Source organism: Misgurnus anguillicaudatus, chromosome 12 (genome assembly GCF_027580225.2).
Source record: "Misgurnus anguillicaudatus chromosome 12, ASM2758022v2, whole genome shotgun sequence".
Classification (NCBI taxonomy): Eukaryota; Metazoa; Chordata; class Actinopteri; order Cypriniformes; family Cobitidae; genus Misgurnus; species Misgurnus anguillicaudatus.
This window is the reverse complement of record NC_073348.2, coordinates 40,076,558-40,100,124: the sequence shown is the minus strand read 5'-3', so window position 1 is coordinate 40,100,124 and position 23,567 is coordinate 40,076,558. Positions and strand designations below refer to the sequence as shown.

General features: G+C 36.3%; 1 protein-coding gene across 2 annotated transcripts in view; it reads left to right on the top strand.

The window, feature by feature from the left end:
• The window catches only part of cntnap3 (contactin associated protein family member 3), a 127,322-nt gene that overhangs the window by 79,250 nt on the left and 24,505 nt on the right, over window positions 1–23,567 (top strand). For both annotated transcript variants that reach the window (XM_073874618.1, XM_073874617.1), the window contains exons 11-16: window positions 7,734–7,840; window positions 16,573–16,692; window positions 18,626–18,823; window positions 20,083–20,239; window positions 22,023–22,154; window positions 22,349–22,515. In XM_073874618.1, the coding sequence (XP_073730719.1) occupies window positions 7,734–7,840; window positions 16,573–16,692; window positions 18,626–18,823; window positions 20,083–20,239; window positions 22,023–22,154; window positions 22,349–22,515 (881 nt within the window). The remainder of the gene's footprint in view (window positions 1–7,733; window positions 7,841–16,572; window positions 16,693–18,625; window positions 18,824–20,082; window positions 20,240–22,022; window positions 22,155–22,348; window positions 22,516–23,567) is intronic.

The window sequence follows — 23,567 nt, the reverse complement described above, 5'->3', positions numbered from 1 at the left end:
TCTGCGAACGCAAAGACGGATGAGTACAAGCCTTATATACTCTCAGGGTGATTGATTGCGCCTTGTGAAATGAATGACGTAACATTCGAGTTTCCTGGTAGAACCTCTGCTACGCTACGCTAAGCTAACATTTCCCAAAAATTTTTGCAAGTTCCTGCAGTTTTTGCAAGTTATCAAAACTTTTTGCAAGTTCCCGCAGTTTTTGCAAGTTCCCGCAATTTTTTGCAAGTTTCCTCAGTTTTTGCAAATTCCCCCAATTTTTGGCAAGTTCCCGCAGTTTTTGCAAGTTCCCACAATTTTTTGCAAGTTCCCGCAGTTTTTGCAAGTTCCCGCAGTTTTTGCAAGTTCCTGCAGTTTTTGCAAGTTATCAAAACTTTTTGCAAGTTCCCGCAGTTTTTGAAAGTTCCTGCACTTTTTGCAAGTTCCCGCAGTTTTTGCAAGTTCCCGCAGTTTTTGCAAGTTCCCGCAATTTTATCGCATACAATTGAATAAAATCCCACATATTCCATTTCATTTTTTAAGAATATGTGCCGCAAGATCAAGGATTTTTGCCTGCAACAATCACAAAAAAACGTTTTTCTGGAAGGACTGATATACTATGACATGTAAGGATGTAGATGTTTCCATATTGCTGTGAAAATGCAATTCACTTTGTTTCATTGTTTCATTCATTAAAGGTTCATTGTGTAACGTTTATAAAGATCTCTTGACAGAAATGCAATCTAATCTACATAACTATATTATCAGTGGTGTATAAAGACCTTACATGATAAACTGTATTGTTTTTATTATCTTAAAATGAGACGTTTTTATCTCCATACACCGCGGGTCCCATGTTTCTACAGTAGCCCTAAACAGACAAACTGTAATACAGAGAGCGTTTCATCCCTACGTTGACGACATGTTTGTCCTGTTGTGGAAACCATATGCATTTTGAAATTGAGGGGTGAGCTGTTGGTTGCAATTCTGACTAGATGCTGCTAAAATTTACACACACCACTTTAAAGTGTTTTACTATTTATATTTGCTATTTTCTTTTAAATGCTAATAAATCCCTGTGTACCGTATAGACGAGTTAACCTTGACATTGCGTTGTTTGCATTTCTTGCGTCTTGCTTCTCTCCTCTGTGTTTCTGCTGATGAGGTCACTAAAGGGCCTGCGTTCTGTCTGTCTTCATTTCCTGAGGTTGACCTCTGATCTCCGGTCTGGTGTGAGGTTTTTTCCTCTCACCTGCTGTACTTGTCTTTCAGTATGGGTCTTCATCTCGTTGGTTGTCAGACCTCTGTGTTTAAGGTTTCGATGAGTTGACCTTTGATTGCCGTAGGGGCGAGTTAAGTGTTGTATAAAGGGCGGCGCGGGTAACACGAGTCTCGATGCTGTCAAGCTGCCGCTTGTCGAATTTTGTTCATAGTGCAGATTCAAGTCTCCTGCTCTCATACATATTCTGCTCAAATAGATTTATTTTCGTTCAGTCAGGACAAGTTTTTTTTTTCTTAGATTTAATTTTGGTTTTGTTGGCAAGGCTAGAGAGTGATTGTAAGAAAAAGGGCTGCGTTTAGTTTTTCTGCGTTGTCATCACACATTTTGATTGCTTCTCGCTTTTCCATCTTTTCTCCAGTTTCCCTCTTTGATTCTGGTTGTTGTGACTTTTGACAGGCAGATTTTCCTCCGTATTCATTAGCTGAGACTTCATTCCTTCTGTTCAGAAACCATATTTTAGAGAAAGGCTATATGTGAAGTCAAAATGAAATCAGAATTATATTTTATGTACCATTGTAGATTATTACTGTACATAGTGTATCACAGTGGCGTAGCGTCTGGGCATGCAGGGTATGCACGTGCAAATGGGCCCGGGCCAATAGGGGGCCCAGCCCTATGCCCGCCCCAGCTTTTAATAAAAAAAAAATTTAATTTAATTTTTATTTGTGGCAGCAATAAATATATTTTTGTATGCATATCATGTGTAGTGATTTCTTATTTCTCCGTAATGTCTAATTTCCCGTCATTTCTTGTTTGCGTTTATTTTTTTTTTTGCACTCTGCGGCTGTCATAGACTACTACGCCATAATTTTTTTACATGACGCATCACTGCGCCAAAAAAAAGACAACACAGTGTGAGAGGTTTATATAGTGGCTATCTACATGAACATTAAGGATGGATTAATATAATCATAAAAGTGGGGCCTCAAAGAGAAAAGAGAAGGCGGAGAAGTTAGTCACAAGTCACAAACTACCCAAAACATTTCGTTTTTCTTTATTTAAATCTACCCTTTAAAGTAAAAAAGGAAAGTAAAAATATTTGACTACCTTATTCAAAGTATATGTTGTTAACAGATCTGCGCGCCACAGTTAACAGTGCCAACGGGCAAGGTTGGGGGGGGCTTTGGCTTAAGGGGGCCCGTAATTTTTGTCTTGCATATGGGCCCAGGAATCACTTGCTTCGCCACTGGTATCAGCACATATTTAGGGACTGGTGTTTGCATTAGGATGTCACTTTAATTATTGGTTTATATAATTTTTTCTAATTAATTTGTTTAGATTTTCACATTTTTAAACCATTGTTGCCTGGCGTTTGGTTAGAGTTGGGTTTGAGTAGGACTGTCATTTTATGTAAATCTAACCCTAAACCGAAGCGACAATTGTAAGAAAATAGGACAAAACATTTGAGTAACCAATCCGTGAGAATGACACGGAAAAGAAAGTCTGTGGTACGGCCATAAAAATGCGGAGATCCGTGACAATGACACGGATAAATGAGCGAAATCCTCCATGACTGTACCATGGAAATTCGTGAGATCATGTTGTAATTTTTAGATGTTTGTACTGAAAACAAAACAATCTAAGTAAGAAAGTCATTTTTTGCAGTGTAGGGCTGCAACAACTAATCAATAAAATAATCGATTATAAAATTTGTTATCAATGAATTTCATCGATTAGTCGGTCTGTGACGTCATATGCACCACGCTCCACACAGCGCCATACAACACACATTTAATTTTCATACAACGCGAGCTGCACCTTTGTCAGGTGCTGCTTCTTCTCACTGCAAACTAGTGGACCTGTGTTGCCAGGTCCACGCCCTTTTGGCAGAGTTCTGAATTGGGCTGCTTTTTGATGTTTATCTGCGGTTTATAGATTAGGATAAGGATTTGGTTCATTAGTTGTTGGTATTTGGGCTGTGAGTAGTCATTGGGATGCTTTTGGACTCATTTTGTATGGCGATTGGGCTGGTATTGTTATGCGGATCTGGCAACCATGACGTAAACAAAAACGCAAAAGAATGCTGATTAATAAAGGTTTAACTCCAACCTTTAATATAAGTGAGTTTGTATTTGTTTAATTGTTGTTGGGTTTTCATAAAAATAGTATTGAACCACACAGCTAACAACTAATCATCCTGTTTTGAGTAAGGGGGAAATCCAGGTTTTATTACTATAACAACTCATGTATATTACTTTCATATCATATGGATTATTTATTTTGTTAATAACGAATAATGTTAACTCTCATCAAGGTCTAGAGTTGAAGATTAAAAAGAGTTTATTAATCTGTGGGAAAATTTCCTCGCAAGCACATCCCTGAAGACTCAATACGTTTTGTTTATTAATATTTTGACATTTAAAGATGTTTTACCATTTAAAAGCTGCACAAACGTTTTAATTTAAGGTTGAAAATCAATACGATATAAAATAAAAATAAAATAAAAATCAAAAAGATATTAATAAAACTCTAATTGCCTGTGTTTTTTGCCATTTTAAAAGTACACTTCTACATGTAAATACCCTAAATTAGTGCCTTATTTAGCTTTAATAAGTGAAAATTCTAATTGAGTGAGTATTTGTTTTTATCCAATTAGTTGATTAATAAATAAATAATTGCTTGATTAATTGATTGATTATGAAAATAATAATTAGTTGCACACTGCAAAAAATGATTTTCAAGAAAAAAATGTTAGTGTTTTTGTCTTGTTTTCAGCAAAAATATATACAAATTCCCAAATCAAGGTGCTTTCTCCCGATGAGCAAAACGACCCAAGAAAATAAGTCTAGTTTTTAGACCAAAAATGTCAAATTTAAGTGATTTTGTGCATAAAACAAGCAAAACAATCTGCCAATGGGGTAAGCTAATTTTTCTTGAATTTTTCTTGAATTTAGTGTTTTTTTGCTTACCCCATTGGCAGATTTTTTTGGTCTAAAACTAGACTTATTTTCTTGGGCCGTTTTGCTCATCAAGAAAAAGCATCCCAATCCAAGAATTTTTTTTGATATTTTTACTGAAAACAACACAAAAATACTAAGAATTTGTTTTCTTGAAAATCATTTTTTGCAGTGCAGTCGTAGTTTAGAACAGACTGTATGAAACATTGACCAGTTTACAAACACACAAATTTATCTGCAAGCATGATGCAACATTGAAGTAAACTAAATGACTGCAAAAGTTTCAGAGATGCATGCAGTAAACATGTAGATTATTATTCTTGTACAGATTTGCACAACAGAGCTCAAATCTTTCAAAGCCCCAGCACTGTTTTATTTATCATTCATGTGTCGTCTGTCACTCAGGATTATCCTGTTAGTCAAACACACACCACAGTTAGTTTGCGTGGCACATGGTGGTTGCGTCTTATCTTTCTGCACATTTGTCTGTCTGTCTCTGTGTGTCGGTCTGATTGTTATTGGTGGTGGTGGATTACATTAGAACAGAAGTGTCCGACCGAGCGGCGCGTCTGTGTGAAGTCGTTTCAGTTCTGATCTTCTGTGTGGCTCCTGAATAACACAGATGAGCCAACATTTATATAGAGAGCTCTCAGTGTTTTACCGGTTACTGTGAGACCCACACTTTTCTTTTCTCTCTCGGTTTGAAGTGTCCTTGCAACCATTTTACCAGAATAAATTGCACACTTGATCCTGTTCAGATTTAAAAGCTACAAAGCGTGAAACCGGAGCCGAGCGTGTACTTGTCCCGGACACTGAAAGCACTTCTGCAGGTTTGATGCTCGTGGATAAAGAGAAGCGTGTGAACGGATCATGTTAGCTCATCATTGTGACCGCAAATGGGAATGTGGTGAAAGATATCTGCTGTACAGTGTAATACGAGTGTGAATAATGTGTTAGAGAAACGGACAACAAAGACACACAGAGAATGTGACAGCCGTTTGTTGGTCAGAGACGCTGATATGATTTATTTCTAACGGGGTACGTACGGTCATTGACAACCTGAAAATGTGTGACCCAAGTCAAGTTTTTGTGACTGACAGATAAAATTTTATCATTCTGTGAAAACATAACCTTGATATTTTTTATATTTACAGAGTAAGATCATCTATAAGATTGAAATTAATGTGAATCAATAATGTATAATTATTACTCTACTGAAAAGACCAGCTGGAACCAGCCTAAGCTGGTTAACTGGTTTTAGCTGGTCTCCAGTCTGGTTTTAACTGGACAGGCTGGTTTTATAGGGTTTTGTACACTTTTTAGCTGGTCAGGCTGGGAGACCGTCTTACCCACCAGATTATACCAGCTTACCAGGCTGAAAACTTGGCCAGCTTGGCTAAGATGTTTGTTTGGTTGGTAGCCGCTTTAAAGAATTAGTCAATTTTCTTAAATATAAAATCCAGATAATTTACTCCGTCATCCAAATCCATAATGTCATCCAGAATGTTGATGTCTTTCTTTGTTCGGTCGAGGGGAAGTTGTGTTTTTTGAGGAAAACATTTCAGGATTTTTCTCGTTTTGATGGACTTTGGTGGACCCCAATATTTAACAGTTTTAATGCAGTTTAAAATTGCAGTTTCGAAGGACTCTAAACGATCTTTAAAAACGGTCAGTTTTGGCAGGAAAAATAAAAAATATGCACTTTTAAACCACAACTTCTCATCTATCTCCGGTCCTGTGAAGTGCCAGCGTGACCTCACGTAATTGCGTAATGATGTTGAAAGGTCACGTGTTATATATATAAAACGCACATTTGGTCTCCCAGCTTGACCAGCTAAAAAGGTGTCCAAAACCTTTCTAAAACCAGCCTGCAACACCAGTGAAAATTAGACTGGGAGACCAGCTAAAACCAGTCAACCAGGGGTGCGTTTCCCAAAAGCATCGTTAGCCAACGAACATCGTAAGTTACATCGTTACTAACATCGTTCGACGATTTGGTGTTTCCCGAAACCATTGTTTAAACGAACATTCGCAAACTCCATCGCTAACTTGTGTCGTTGGAATGACAGCTCTTTACCTGTCATTAGAAGCATCGTTCCTTGTTATTATAATATGTAGAGCAGTGGTTTTCAAACTGGGGGGCCGCGAGATGGTGCCAGGGGGGCCCCAGTTTTATGACATTTTAAAAAATACATTAATTTATCATGAATTCTGTGTAATTAAACCTAAAAAATAATAATGCAACTAACCAATAGCACTACTAGGTATAATTTTATATGTTTTGTTTAATTAAAATATTACAAAAATAAATTTTGTTTCGGTAGGCCGTGAAAAAATGCAGTGTACACAAGGGGGGCCGCATGCTGAAAAAGTTTGGGAACCACTGATGTAGACTTACGTTGATCATGGTTTTGAATAAAATAAGCAAAAAACATGTAGTACAGTGTATATCCATCATTATAAATATAATACAATTTTATTTTACGTCTTTAAATTTGTAAACAAAATGAAAGCGCTGCATTTGAAAACTGTGCGCAGCCTACGAGCTTTAAGACCCTGGGGAATCCCTGGGATATCTTGAAAATAAAAAACAGATAACTAAATCACTATAACAAAATCAGTCTTCCGATGCAATATATGTTATTTACAGCAATAATCTGACATTAAATCGATTTGCACAGATTAATTAGTACTTCACCTCCCAAGTGACATCATCAACTATGTAGTTAAACAAAAATGGTTCAAATGACGAATGTGCGACAAAGTTACTATGCTTTCGGGAAACAGTTGTGACAAGGTAGTTAGTTTCTCCAACGATGCATCGTACTATGGTCGTTCAGCAACGAGTTACGTCGTTGTTTGGGAAACGCACCCCAGTTTTGTCTGGTTTAAGCTGTTTTTTTTTCAGTAGGGCAGATTATAAGACATTAGTCTGGATTTCACAGACAGGGACACATATTGTATTTTACATGTAAGATGATGAAGAAATTACTATATTTTTATAGTCAATATAAATGTTTTCAGATATTACTATGCACTGTAAAATAAGTTGAGTTCTTGTTTAAGTTAAACTTACCAACACACATCAGTCAGTCCATTCTAAAGACTCATTTGGAGTAAAGTTTTATAACAAATAATCCGTACTACATGATGTCTATTAGCCATCCAAACAGATGTTTATGATAAGCAAGGCTGTCTAACCATAGCCCAATAATAAATGAAATGAAATAAATAAATGAAAGCAAACAAAATCTCTTAATTAATTTGGTAAAAACCACAGGTAACCAAGCTCAAGTTAATGTTGACTAGAAGTGGGTTCCTCATATCGTGTCTATAGTTAACCTAGACCGTGAAATGACGGCTGTTCCTTTCTTGGGTTGCCATGTTGCAGTATTTGACCTGCTGACTTTCTTTGATCTATTATTAAAAGTTCATTTGGAAATATAACTGAGCCAACAGCAAGGTTTTACATCATACATGAGTCATGACTTTCTACAAAGGCTGTAATTGTAATACTGTCTGAATTATTTGTGCCCTTGAGATCAGACGTCTGATGTGTTTTTGTTCTTCTGCAGGTGTTCACCGAGTCACTGTGAACATGGAGGAAATTGTTCTCAATCGTGGAGCACGTTTCACTGCGACTGCTCGGGTACGGGATACAGCGGAGCGACCTGTCACAGCTGTAAGACTCCTCTCTTACTAAACCATCACTTTTCTGCATTCATTTCTCACTTAAATTCACATTACTTGTGACGCTTTTTGGCAGTCATCATTAGGAGTGTAATGATAAATCGTGCGATTATTTTGCTATGCTCCACAATCACTGTTGCCAACTTTTTTTCTGAGGAAGTTGCTAAAGGTGGAATGATTTGTTACTAAAAGTTGCTAAATGATGCTGTGATGTCACTATGTGATGATGTCGTTACTTAATATCAATGCAAAACAGCATCTTAAAGGTATTGCGGAGGATTTTCTTTTTCCGGGTGGATCAACAAGACTATTGGTCCTCCTAGTTGTCAATCAGGAGTGTTGCGCAATTGCATTTTTTAAAAAGTGGAGAAGGCGGTTCTTTTTTAAAATTCAAGAAAATCCTCCGCTACACCTTTAATGTAATATATAAAATACACAATACACAATGAGTTTTCTCAAACTGACATGCCATCTCAGCAAAAACATTATTTAAAATATGTTCATTTAGATTTGTTTGAAAAAATATGTAAATATATGGAAGGCTATAAAAGTAAAAAAGTTAATTATAACGATGATACTGAACAGCTACACTCACAGTTTATGTAGTCTATTTTCTGTTTAACTTTTGAAATAAACAACAATTAAACAACAATTAAAGCACTGTATTGTTAGTTTATTTAACTAAATGAACAACAATTATACATGCTCTTAAGATTTGAGTCACCTTTCAAAAGTTGCTAAAAACAGCCAAATAAATAAAAAAATCCTAAATTTGATGCTAGGGCTTTTGGGGAAAAAAGTTGCTAGGTTACCTGAAAAGTTACTAAATCTGGCAACAAAATTGCTAAGTTGGCAACACTGGCTGTTTCTCAACTCCAAGAACACAAAGAACGTACTTGCGTTTCTTGTGGAGATCGGTCTTGCCAGGCGAACTTGGAAGAACGAACTCAGAAGGTCGCAAGAACACAGAACGCACTTGTAAGAATTGAGATGTGTGCCATCTTCCTGTTGGTCACCTGACCTGCGCCATTGTTTTGCCGCAATGACTTCTGGGCCGTAAAGCGGTTTCAGCGTGCAAGTCTGCATTCGATGCATCCTCCATATCTAGCGTGCCACACAAGCCCTGAAAAGTGAAGCCAAAACGTCTCGATCGCCCCCCAGTGACTGGTCCCAGTATAGGTCATAAACCCCGCCTCCCTATGTTATTCAATGGGACTTGATACCAACTAATCAATTCAATTACACTTCAATTATCTTTTTTCTGAAGCTGGTTTCTATCATTTACTGTAGTTTTTATCACGTTGATGAAAATTGTAATGTTTGTTTTTAAAATAAGTTTGTTTTTAGTTTGTTATTTAATGCTATAAAAACAGTGGTGTCACATCATGATTGACAGCTGTAATATGCGCATTCCGCGAGCGCGAGGGCGGGGCCTTGCTTATCAGCTTTACTTTCTGCTCACTGCTGCGCAGGACTGGTCCCGAAATTGCTACTGCGCAGACTCAAGACCCAAGATGTCAGCGCTGTATCGGGACACTGACGGCTTCACTTTTCACCAATGGAAAAGAGCGAAAGGGCGTCGTCCAACTTTTTTTACAGTCTATGCTCGATATGAAGAACATATCTGGGTATTTTCATGCGTCCTTTGTACTTGCGTTCTTGAGAATTGGAAATGACCTTCAGCGGTTAATGAGGACATAGAGCAAGAACACAAGGACGCAAAATCGCTGAAGAACTCATATTGAGAAACAGATACTGTTCGAATGGGGTAAGCAAATTTTTCTTGAATTTTTCATGAATTTAGTGTTTAAGAAAAATGTTCAAGTTTTTTTTGCTTACCATATTGGCAGATATTTTTGCTTGTTTTATGCACAAAATCACTTACATTTGATATTTTTGGTCTTGACTTATTTTCTTGGGTCGTTTTGCTCATCAAGAAAAAGCATCTTCATTTAAGAATTTTTAGATATTTTTACTGAAAACAAGACAAAAATACTAAGAAATTTTTTCACTACTTGATTTCAATCTTTGGTCAATATTAAAGATATGAAGGTTATTTTTCACATTATGTAGGATGATTTTAAATCACAAAAACTTGACTTTAGCTGGGTTTAGCACTCACATTTGATTCTATTATATTTTTTCTTAAGGAGTTGAGCTCCCGTGTAGACGTACAGAATTGTTTCTCATTCATATTGCATACAAATGAAACAATATTCAAATCAAGCTTAAGTGCGCATTAGCAGTACTTATATACAGAGCTGTCGATTCACACCAATTCTCAATTGAAGTGAAAAGGCAGTTTCATTTCCATAAACTATTTCAAGTAAAAGTAAGCACCTGTCACTCAAAGTTTTAATAGGCGCAGACTTGAAGACGTTCACACGTGAGTTCTTTTTAAAGTGTTATTGAGAGAGATTTTATACTGCAAACCCATAATTAGATTTTAGATTCAACTCCTGTCAGTCGGGAGAACCTTCAGAAAGAAAGTTCATCTCATCTCTGCAACACTTATGATGTACAGGATCTGCAATCTCAGCTTCATTCATTTATACATTAGCTTGAAACAATCCAGAGGCCATTCAAAGCCGCTTTACTGACTTTATATTTCATCATGTCATCTTTAATTACAATTGCAGACACGGCAATACTGCCAGTAATACTGTAGTTTGTAATAGTATTGTTCTCTCAAGGCATGAAAACAAGATGAGATGCTATAAACGCAATAATCACAACCAGAGACACAGGACCGTTGGCCCTTTAGTGGTTTTTGTGGACTTGATGTAAAAAAACGTAATGTGCACTCAAACAAATGCTGGGTTATTTTACATCCAGTATTGGGTCAAAAAGAAACGAACCCAACCATTGGGTTAAAATAACCCATAAAAAATGTATATTTCACCCAACATGTCCCTTTATGACCCAATACTGGATTGAAAATAACCCAGCATTTTTTGTGTGATATCACTCAAACTCACAATGTGTATTCTTATTTCGTACCGAAACATTTTGTGTCCTATTGCATTTGTCGTGATTTGTATTCTCAGGTCCAAGGAAATGACCTGAAGCACTTTTTACCCGAACCCAATGTGCATAAATAATATTTTATTAAAGAACAACCAAATTGGCCCGCTCATTTATTTATCTTCATTTTATTTTTTTATCTGATGACGACACCAAAGTAACCACTAAAATGTGCATTCGAAATTGATTGACAGGTCTGTCTCAATGAAAATAATTCAGCCACATGATGTTGCAAGTGCTCTTGGCAAACAGAGGAGGCGTTGGAAAAGTACTCGATGCACATACTGTATACGCAAGATTGTTCGGGTCTTCTCTGGGCCGTTTGGCAAAAACACATTCATTTTAAATTACCCGAAGCCGCAGAAATGATTCCTGACTCGTGTCCGAGGCACACGTGAAGCTTTTAGACCCGAAGTTGCTCAGGTCTTGGGTCAGACCTCTGGTTTTTAGATCTAAGTGGACCTGTGAAGACCTCTAGTTTGAATGGCCATCTTAAAAGGATCGTTCACCATAGTCACCATGTCCTCACCCTCATGTTATTCCAAACCTGTATGAGTTTTTTTTTATTATGCTGACCACAACTGAAGATAATTTGGAAAACGTTTCTAGCCAATCAGATCTTGGGCACCATTGACTTCCAAAGTAGGAAAAAATAAAACTATATAAGTCAATGGTGCCCCAGATCTGTTTAGGCAAAGGGATAGGGTTGAACTATCTTTTTTTAAACGTCTGTCAGTGTTTGTGATAATGTGCTTTATTTAGCTGGATAAATCTATAGAGGTTTGCATCTGTTTAATAATTTCTATTCTGAGTTTGCGGTCAAGTCATTATTGAGCTTCATTAATTCCCATAATCCTAAATGAATATAGTATAATATAACCGCTGACTCATGCATATGAAATAAAACAGATTTTAATGATTTTTCTTGGTATAAAGAGCAGTTTTCTGGTCTGTTTTCTCGCTCTAAGCACACAGTTTTACTTCTTCTGTTTGCTAACATCATGAATTCACAGGCACTGAACAGATGTACTGTAGATAGTCATAATTAAAGAGGCTGCGTCTGCGTTTGCCTCAAAACATACAATATTTATGATACCTCACTTCAGGGCCGGAGTGGGGCCACTTTTCAGCCCGGGAGTTTCAGGCCCAAGACCGGCCCACTTTGTCCATAGTGTTATTCCAAATTAGCACTTTTTTCAAATTGGATAAATAAAGCAACAGTTCAGCTCTTACTATAGTTTTTATAAATATCATGGTTCAACAAATAAGGTAAAAGTTAAATAATATTTCACTTAAGATGAGAAGTTAACAAAAATATTCCTCTACACTCTAAAAAAGGCTGGGTTATTTTTTTACCCATAATGGGTAAATATTGGACAGAACAAATGCTGGGTTAAAAATAATACAATGTTGGGTTGTTGTTATGCAACCATGGATTAATAATAACCCAACAGTTGGGTTAAAACAACCCAGCATTGGGTCAATTTTAACCCAGCAGCGTGTTTTGTCCAATATTTACCCATTATGGGTCAAAAATAACCCAGCCCTGTTTAGAGTCTATTCCACAAGGAAAGGTTGATAAATTATTAGCATTGCTAATACTATGAAAACAGTTTGACAAAAATATTGAATCCAATATTTGGTAAATATATAGCATAAAAAGTGATTTATAAGCTTTTTTTAGGCTGGTCATTTTTGACTGGGAACACAAAAGATGTTATAGGGTTCTGAAAACAACCTGAGGGTTAAATAACTTTAATTCATATTGTTTAAGTTACTCATTTCCTCCTCGTGTTCAGCAGGGAACTGGCTTATCTGCTGCTCAGAAGCTGCTTGCATAATATTTGCAAAGTCTATGAATCGCATGTATACACAAAAGGCTAATATTTTAACTAAAAAAATGTTGGCTTGTAAATAGTTTGAAAACGGTATTAGCCGAATAATTACGTTGCTAATGCTAACCATTACTAGGCTTATTTCTCTTTATGTTACCTGTTGTCACTTTTTTTGTCCTCTTGAAAATAAATCTGTAAGTTTGGCACATTTGGAAGCATCCTCCTCCAATGGCTTTTTTTCAACCTGTTTTTTACGCCCTCCTCCTCTCAGACGAGTATTAGGCTTGTTTGAGATGAGCAAATTCTGCGCAGAATCGATCACCGGTGATCCGCGCAAGATGCATGTCGGTTAGAAAAGTGTCCGACTTACGTCCGACTTGCTCTGATGTCACGCTGACGTGTGCAAAATAACTCTCGCGATGGAGAGGCGGGCTCGTCGGATTCTACAGCCGAGCGCAGTTGCTCTCCACCGACTGCGTTGACGAAAAGCACGATGGGAAAAGACTTGCTGACGACACAGCTTAATGCTCATTGTGGCCAGGTTATGTCAGCTGATGACTTGTTAATTCTAAAAACTCTAATTCCTGTAGTAGTTTTTATATTAATTCAATTGTTCTTTACTATGACATTTATATTTTTTATGAATTCCTGTAAACTTCTGTATTGGTGTTGATTTATTTGTACTGTGAGCTGTTAAAATTTCACACAACAGAAACGAATTTGTATTACCACTAGATTTATTCATCCCAACATTTACTAAGTAACCTTTTCCAGTAACGAACAGTTCACCTTCGTTGATTCTCCTTATAAACATCTTTATGTAAATGAATTTATTGGTATTTAAGTTGCATCTATTTAATCCGCGATAAAATACGCGAACGTGATCTCTGCCTATGCTGACGTTTGTAGTCGACTGGACTGCGAGATTGGTGAAGTGTCTGACTTAAAAGCTCTTTTTTCACTCCTCCCCTCACTGCAGGCGTCTGCTCTCATCTGAATTTCAGGCAAGGCAAGCTGCATCTCAAACAAGCCTATTGTTACGGTAGGGCCGGCCCAGCCTACCGGAGAAAAGTTTAGGAAAAGACGTGCTATGGACCGAACCAACTCTATGGGAGGGGAGGGAAAACTCATTCACATGGTACAACCCATGCAGAGGCTGCGCGCTGCAGTGTCAATGCGAAACGTGTGAAGTGTCATTTAAGAGAAGATAGACTCACTAACGTGACAAATGTAAAAAAAAAAAAAAAAAAACTCGACCGGCCCAAAAGTGAAGCGGCCCACCGGGCATTCTCCCGGTTCTCCCGATTACCCACTCCGGGCCTGCCTCACTTAGAGAAAATCACAGCACATCTTCTAATACAGGATGAACAATGGGAAATTGGGTTAATACAGTAGGTCACAGTAAAAATGAATGATGCCAGGAAAATTGTGAATATTTGTTTCAGCACAAAATGAGGTAACATTTACATAAAAGATGACCAGAAAATAAGTTGAATTTCAATTAGTTGAATTTACAAAATGTTTTACTGTAAGTTAAATGTGCCAATTACAGTAAGATACATATAAACATCTTGTTTCGATGATATTGAATTCATATCATGGTAATAACATTTAAAACAACAAAGATAAGAAACTCATCTATTCTTCACATTGTCAACTACAGTGGATATACATGAGACTATTAATGTTAATGGACAGAAATCATTCAAGCATTGATTTAAACAGCTTGATCTCACAGGAATGTGTATGTATGTTGTGAGTTGGCTAATTCATATGAATTCGTACAAAGAAAATATATGAATATTATATTAAACAATAATAAATTTCACCCCTAACCCCAACATTACAGGGGCGAATGAAAATTATACAAAAACATACGAATTGCCATGCATGAGATTGTGTTGGATTTAAATCAGTAGATCTGAATAAGCAATCATATGATTGCTTAAACTCATGAGATATCGATCACATCATTAAAACCAAAAGTCAAGCTATTTAACTCTTTCCCCGCCATTGACAAGTTATCTCGTCAATTAAGATCAAACGCTTCCCTGTTAATAGTGAGTTTTTACTGCAATCCATATTTCTGCTATTATCCACTAGGTGGCACTCTTACCCAACTTATAAAACACTGAAGTATCCACTGATCCAAAAACAGTAATAACTCTGTCTGTTTTGATCATCGCTCTGAATCTGATCTCTAACAAAAGTCCTTCACAAATATGCAATTATCTCAGGTTTTTGCTTAAAAATTTTTTTTTTCTTTACCAAGACAACATAACTTGTCATAAATCTGTCATAAACATGACATAGCAGATTTATTATCAAACTTAAAAAAACTACCTAGCTTTATGGGTTAGCATTACATTAAACTGTCTTTTGGTTGGTTTTGAGGCCATTATAATTGTTTCAGGAATGTTTTTCTGACCACTTTTTACCCCTTTGTTTCTCAAGTTTGTCATGTTTATGACAGATTTATGACAAGTTGTCATAACAAAGACATCCCAAACAATGTAATCTTTGCATTAAAAATGACATAATTGAGTGAATGACATTAAAGCAACACTATGTAGTTTTTTTTACCTTTAAATAATGTCTCTAAAATTATTTCAGTGATAGAACAACTTTTAACTGGAGAAATTGTACTGTTGCTGCAACCTGAGCAGCCTCCTAGCTGCTACAAGCACACTCTGAAAGTGGTGGTGGAGGGTAGGAAACACAGCTCCGCCCCTCCCCCTGCCTGCAGAAGAGTGTCTGATACCAGGCACTGTTGCGCTTTTCAACCACATGGGGGAGCTGTAAGTCATTTTTACATGGAAACTACATAGTGTTGCTTTAAATGACAGTTGTCATAAACGTGCATAAAATCTCCTTCATGTTCATGACACGTGTTATGTAATGATTATGAAGGAGTCTTATGTACACCCGTTCAAGTAAAGTATAACCAAGAGGAAAATGAAGATTTTGTTTTCTTTGTTTGAAAGCAGAGGGTCTGTTCTTTCATTTGATATATTGTATGTTTATATATTTAAAGAAAAACTTTTTCTGGAAGGCATTAAACTTTTGTGAAAATCATTAAAAATGCTAGCGCTGGTTGTCAACTTAAAAAAACTATGTCAGGAAAAGAGTTGAAGTTAACATGTATTTATTGCTTTTTATCATATCAAATTAAACTGCATTTATGTTGATGTTTTATATTTGTATATTAGATTAAAAACTGCTCTTTGTCACCCTAATTGAAATGCTATTTGTTTTGTGTTTGATAAATAAAGTCTTTTAAAGGAAATAAAATCATCTGGTTGTTGTTATTATTTTATTTTATTTTATTAAATAGTTATGAATCTTCCCAGAAGTTGTTGATAATTTGAACTCTCTTTATCATTTTGTTTAGTGTTGTACAGGTGCGAATGCATCACATCAAGTGATGTTGTTTTGCAGGTTTTTTAGGTGTTGACTTCATTTTAACACATCTGGTGTGAACACACATCATGTTGCCCACAACTGTAGTCATTATTTACAGGTTTTTTGATACTGTAAGTCAACACGTTTAAATGTGTTATGTTACTTTTATAATGAACGTTGTTATGTGAACAGACACACTTCATTATTTCCTATGGTGACATATGCAGAAGTTTGTGTGTTTTCTAGTAAAAGTTCATCCAAAAATACAAATTCTATCTCTATCTTCTAACTTGTATCCTGTATTTTATTTCTGTGGAGGAGAATTTTTGAGGGATTTTTATGCGCTGAGCAAATCTGTCAGACTCCAGCACCATTATAGTCATGCATATGACGTGTATAGTTCATTCCAGTTCATCTGACGTATATATTTTCCTAATTCCTTTATTTTTGCTTTTTCACAGCTCCATTTATGAGGCGTCGTGTGAGGCCTACAAACACAAGGGAAATACGTCTGGATTTTATTATGTAGATGTGGATGGAAGTGGCCCCATTAAACCCCAGCTAATCTACTGCAACATGTCAGGTAAATATCACACAGCACATCCAAAGCCATTAAATCCCTTTAAACACTCGGTAATTAGAAGTTTAATCCGCTTCTTTTGAACGTTCACGCACTGCGTCGCAACCCACAGAGGACATCAGCTGTGACCCACACCAAAATAAACCAAGAAACACTTTACGACATACAGACGCCTGACAGATCAGTACGATTAAGCAAAATCAGAAACAATTTCAGAAGATTTTTTTGTATTGTTTAAAGTAATAAAGAATAATGTTTTCTATAGTTTTAAGCATGAATCCTTTACCAGTGGGTTAACAAAACTATAAACTAGCGATGCACCAATAACGCCCTATAATCGGTATCAGCAGATAAAGCATTTTTTTTCCACTATTGAACATGATTGTTTAAGACAGCCGATGATCAGGTCAGATTATATCCTCACAATCAAAAGGGGCAGAAAAAGGCATCAGTTTTGAATTGGATCACAATGACAACAGTGTTACAGTTTGTATGTTCTGCACCTCTTGGTTTTCATAACATAATAATTTAAAATGATGAGAAAAAAGCAAAACTATCGGTATCTATCGGTATCGGTAGATGTCATACCAAGTATTTGAATAACGGTATTGGCATTTTGTCTGAATGCTCTGCATTTCTAGGATTTCATAACATAATAATTTGAAACAATGAGTAAAAAGCTAAACTTTTACTATTGGTAGATGTCATACTAAGTATTTAAATATTGGTATCGGCATTGTGTATATTCTACATTCCTAGGATTTCACAACATAGTAATTTGAAATGATGAATAAAAAGCCAAAACTTTCGGTATCTATCGGTATCGATAGATGTCATACTACGTATTTTAAATATCAGTATTGGCATTGTGTATGTACACACTGCATGTCTAGGATTTCACAACATAGTAATTTGAAACGATGAATAAAAGCAAAACTACCGTTATCTACTGTTATCCGTAGATGTCACACTAAGTATTTAAATATTGGTATCGTCATTTTGTTTGTATGCTCTGCATTTCTAGGATTTCACAACTTAAACAATGAGTAAAAAGAAAAACATTCGGTATATATCGGTATTGGTAAATGTCATACCAAGTATTTGAATATCGTTTTCGGCATTTTGTCTGTACGCTCTGCATTTCTAGGATTTCACAACATAGTAATTTGAAACTATGAGTAAAAAGCTAAACTTATGTATCGGTAGATGTCATACAAAGTATTTAAATATTGGTATCGTAATTTTGTTTGTACGCTCTGCATTTCTATGATTTCACAACATAGTAATTTGAAACAATGATTAAAAGCAAAATTATCGGTATCGGTAGATGTCATACTACATATTTTAAATATCATTATTGGCCTTGTGTATGTACATTCTGCATTTCTATGATTTCACAACATAGTAATTTGAAACAATGATTAAAATGAAAAACTTTCGGTATCTATTGGTATCGGCTGATGTCATACTTAGTATGTAAATATCGGTATTTGCATTTTGTTTGTACACTCTATATTTCTAGGATTACACAACATAGTAATTTGAAATGATGAATAAAAGCAAAACTATCGGTATATATCAGTATTGGTAAATGTCATACCAAGTATTTGAATATCGTTTTTGGCATTTTGTCTGTACGCTCTGCATGTCTAGGATTTCACAACATATTAACGTACTATCTGTATCTATCGGTATAAGTAAATTAATATCGGTATCGGCAGAGATTTTTTTTTTGCATTGTTGCATCCCTAAAATAGTTCTCTTAGTTCATTTAGCAAACACAGTGATGTTCTAGTAGCTGTGAATAATGTATTTAGCTCTAACAGGAATATGTACCTTTGATTTATAAACTGATCTGCATGTAAACATGTTCACTTTCATGAAGATAAACCTTGAGAGTAAAACATTGCTTTTGTGTCTGATTGTTTGTCTTCAGATACAGTCTGGATGGTGATTCAACACAATAACACAGAGCTCACCAAATTAAGATCGTCCTCAGAGACGAATCAACATTTAGCCCACTTTAACTATTCGGCCGATGCTGAGCAGATTCAGGCCATCATCAGTCAGGCCCAATACTGTGAACAGGAGCTCTCCTACCACTGCAAGAAGTCACGGCTCCTGAACACACCAGGTAAGCCCTTTTTATGAGGGAAATTGATCGCCCCACCTCCCTGAAAGGTCAGCCTCATTAAAATCATGCTCCATCTGCAGAGCGCCGTCCGCACGCGTGAAGCTTAAGCAAACGGCACAAATTGATTGTTGTGCTCTGCTGTCTTACGGACTAATATGAGAGCTTTTATTGAGATCGTATTTATTTTGCCCTCTTTTGCTGTCATACCGCATGAAATTCATTAAAATTCACCTTTGGGTGGATTAGTCATTTGCATTTTAACCTCGTAAGCGCTGTTGTTTTTGTTTGTTTGCGTGGGTTTGTCTTGAGCGGCGTCTATCACGGATGATAATGGTTTTCATAGTGCTTCAAATTAACGCGAATGTCGGCGTTCTCGCTGGCGTGGTAATTACCGCCCATTAGCTGTCTCACTGCTGCAGGTCCTGATCAGAACGCTGTCGCGTGTAAATAAAAGATGTTTCAAATGTCAAATCCAGAGTAATGAGAGGAAATCTTGTGTTCTTTCAGCTAAACCTAAACAAACATGTGTATAATATTGGGTAAGATAAATGAGATCTCGGTTGTTTCTCATGAACAATAATAAACGCATTTCACATGTCAGCATCTTACAAAAACTCTTATCTCACATGTATCTCATCTAGAGTATTAAACGAGATATCAGTAATGTTTTTAAATGTGCTCGAATTAGAAATCTCAGTTTGTGCTCGTACATTTCTTATCAAATTTTCCATCTTATCTGAGCTCTGCTATCTACATTAATATTATAAATCTACACCTGTATGTCAACTTCTCTTTTTTCCATTAAGGACTTTTAGGAGAAACATCCCTTCTGAAAAGACTAGGTTGGCTGGTTTTAGCTGGTCTCCCAGCCTGTTTTAGTTGGTTAAGCTGGTGTAGCAGGCTGGTTTTTGTGCACTTTTTTGCTGGTCAAAGGAAGACCAGCTTGACAATCCTAGCCAGCTTTCCCAGTCTGGGATGACCATTTTATACAAGTCTAGACCAGCAAACCAATTTAGCCAAGCCTCTACCAAGCTTCCAGCCTGACCAGTTAAAAAGTGTCCAAAACCAGCCTGCTATACCAGCTTAAACCAGGCTGGCAGACCAGCTAAAACCAACCGGCTTCATCTAGTTTTAGCTGTTTTTTAATAGGGATCTGAGACAAAGCTGATACCTTATATGATTTTATTTCTTGGATTTGGATGTGTATGTGTCAGATTGTCGTTATTATGATGTGTGCTGTATCTTTGTGTTTTTTACAGACGGTTCTCCCTTCACCTGGTGGATTGGTCGCTCAGGTGAGGCTCATATGTATTGGGGCGGTGCTGTGCCAGGTAGTCAACAGTGCGCCTGTGGACTCCAGGATAACTGCGTGTATCCCGAACACTTCTGTAATTGTGACGCCGACAGCAAAGACTGGTACTGCCACCTCTTCACTTACTGTACTTTACTGTATATAACACTATCACTGCATTTTATTTCTGCATCTCATTAATCTTAATGGTGGCTTTCATTAGATTGTTATTGCTGTAATATCATGAGCTGGACTGTATATTCACAGTATATTTAACTTCATCTTGCTGGTAAACATAATATTCAGCAGCACTGTGAATATTTCAGTGGTTTCAGTGCAGTTTTGGCATACAGTATGTTATTTGGCTGTTTGCTTGCTGAATGCTGCATCATCACAATTTCTCATTGACTCACGAGTGTAAGCGTGTTAACAGATGTTTTCAGTTGCGCCTTTGATCTAAAGTTTAGTAGCAAATGTGTAGTTAGATTTGGAAAGTTTGATTCATTTTTGTGAATCATTTCAAACTGTTTCAGTGAACTGATTCGACAATTGAATCTGATTTGTCTAATTTAAATTTAATTTGATTTCTTTGTGTCAGAATGTTTATGGAACTTTGCACTATATTTGACTATAAGCACTAAATATTTAGCGTTTTTTTGTTCCTCAAATTGCTACAATTGTCTGTGAAAATAAATATAACTTTATTAAAAATTGTTAAAAGGGAGATAATATAATATATTATATTGGGATATAATCACATTGTAGAAGTTTTTTGCTTCAGATTTTTAAGTGCAGTCAAATAGGCTTCATGCAATTTCAACTTTTTTATAAGTAAAATAACACTGAAAACGGGTCAACATTTTTAATAGTAAGTTGAAATGACTTGGATTGGATTGTACTTTTTTTAAAGTCCATTCAGACCTGTTAATTTTTAACATTTTCCACTGATATCCACTCAATTTTAGGGTGAATATAAATGACCCCTCCAGGCAAACTGAGTCGCAATGAGCTAATTTTCAAAAATGAGTTATTGTTATTTTCACATACTCTAGTAAAAAACCTTCAAAATGAATAAATCTCACGAAAAAACGTCAGAAATGTAGAAAAATCTAATTTAACTCAGTAAGCGCAAATAAAATCGTTTTTGTGTCTTATTGCTCTTAACTCTTTCTCTGCCATTAAAAAAATTATCTCACCAATTAAGAGAAAACACTTCCCTGCCAGTTATGAGTTTTTACAGCAATCCATATTTCTGTTATTATCCACTAGGTGTCACTCTTACACAACTTATAAAACACTGAATCATCCACTAATCCAAAACAAGTAAAAACTGTGTATGTTTAGATCATCGCTCTGAATCTGATCTCTAACAAAAATCCTTTACAATAATGCAATTATCTCAGCTTTTTGCTCAAAATTTTGTATTTTTGAAGAAACCTACCCATATTTATGGCGATAATAAAAAGTATAGAATATAGGATTTAGTTTGAAAGCAGAGGGTCTGTTCTTTCATTTGATATATTGTTTGTTTACATGTTTAAGGAAGGACATTTTCTGAAAGCCATTAAACTTTTGTGAAAAATGCTGGCGATGGAAAGCAACTTTTTTTTAAATGCTGGCGGGGAAAGAGTTAATAACTCTTTTAAAATCAAACAAATCCTGTAAATTATTTTCTAATTTCTGCATTTTCTCATGTCCAAAACATCAGATGCACATGTGCGCATCGCACACATAAAGATCATTTTAGATAATAAATTACTATTTGGAGCGTTGGGATCGCTAAATAAGTACTTATTTTTATGAAAACCTTAAATTTTATCAACATTTTTCACTTCCTTTCCATGCACATTCTGACTCATTTATACAGCACGGGTCACATAACATATTAAACTGGACTTTGTTTTGAAGGTCTAATGATTCAGGTGTTCTGGCACATAAAGATCATCTGCCCGTTTTGGCTTTGGCTGTGGGTGATGTCAGCAGACCTGATTCTGAAGCGGCGTATAAAGTCGGACCCCTGCAGTGCTCCGGTGACAATAAGTACTAACACAGATTTACCATCGGCCTCTTAAAATCAGTCACTTTAAACTGAACGTTACTATAGTACTTACCCTGTCAACCTGTCAAACCCAAAGCCAATATTTCAATGTTCTGTCGTTGCTATTGTGTTGAACGTAAGCAATGACATAACTTTAATTTAAATCTGTCAAATCCGTAAATGTTTTTCCAGATAACTTCTGGAACGCCGCATACTTCAACAAAGAGACGTCGTACCTGCACTTTCCCACGTTTCACGGCGAGCTGAGCGCAGATATCTCCTTTCTATTTAAAACCGGCTCTTCTTCTGGGGTTTTCCTGGAGAATTTGGGAATTAAGGACTTCATCCGGATTGAATTGAACTGTGAGTTTGTCTTAAACTTTGAGTTTCTCTCTGGATGATGATTATCACATCAAGAACACCCCCCCCCCCCCAAAAAAAAACACAAAATTAGGCTGCGTATGAAACTGCCTACTTTTATAATATATAGTAGGCAAAAAGCAGTAGACAAGGCAAGCAGTATGTCTGAATTCATAGTATTACAAAAACATTCGCCGAAAAGTACCCAGATGACCTACTACTTCCAACAAGATCCCAAAGTGTTCATTCGCACTCCTACATTTATTAGGGTTCCCACAGGTCCTTAAATCCTTGAAAGTTTGGTGGGAAAAAATTCAAGGCCCTGGGAAGTTTGTGTTTAAACTTAAAGTTAAAATTTAAACTGTTCACTTTAAATGCTTATATCTTCTGTATGTAAATGTTGATTCATACCAAAATGCTTTTTTGCATAGTTGTGTTTGACACATGAAAACGTCTCGGGTTACGTATGTAACTGTTGTTCCCTGAGAAGGGAACGAGACGCTGCGTCTCCCTTGCCATACTTCCTGCGTCCCTGTAACGCCATCTTTGGCCATATTTCAGATAGCGATTAACTTCCTGGCTCCCGCGTCACCCTGTCTTTGATGTTAAGCCTCACCATTGGTTGAATTTGATATACACGTTGAAACGCACTTACCCCAGGAGGTGTCCCCAAAGTGTCACTGCAGTGACGCAGCGCAAGTTTCCTCGAAAGGAAACTGTAACAATGTATCTTTAAAGGTAACACAATGTAACCTTGAAATGTGTCCCCACATTTAGTCCTTGAATTTGAGGGTATTGGACCTGGAAAGTCCTGGAAATGTCCTTGAATTTGAAGTTAACTAAAGTGTGGGAACCCTGATCTATGTTTGAGGTTTACAGTTTGAGTCCATGTATTTCCTATACATCAAATCCAATTAAACTACATTAACAGCTCAAAAGTAATAAGGATTTTTTCCCCCGATAAAATCTGTGATTTTCATGAGAATTAAGCACATGAAAAAAATATTGTTTACAGGCCATTGTAATATTTCTCATGTTCTTTTTTAATTTATTTA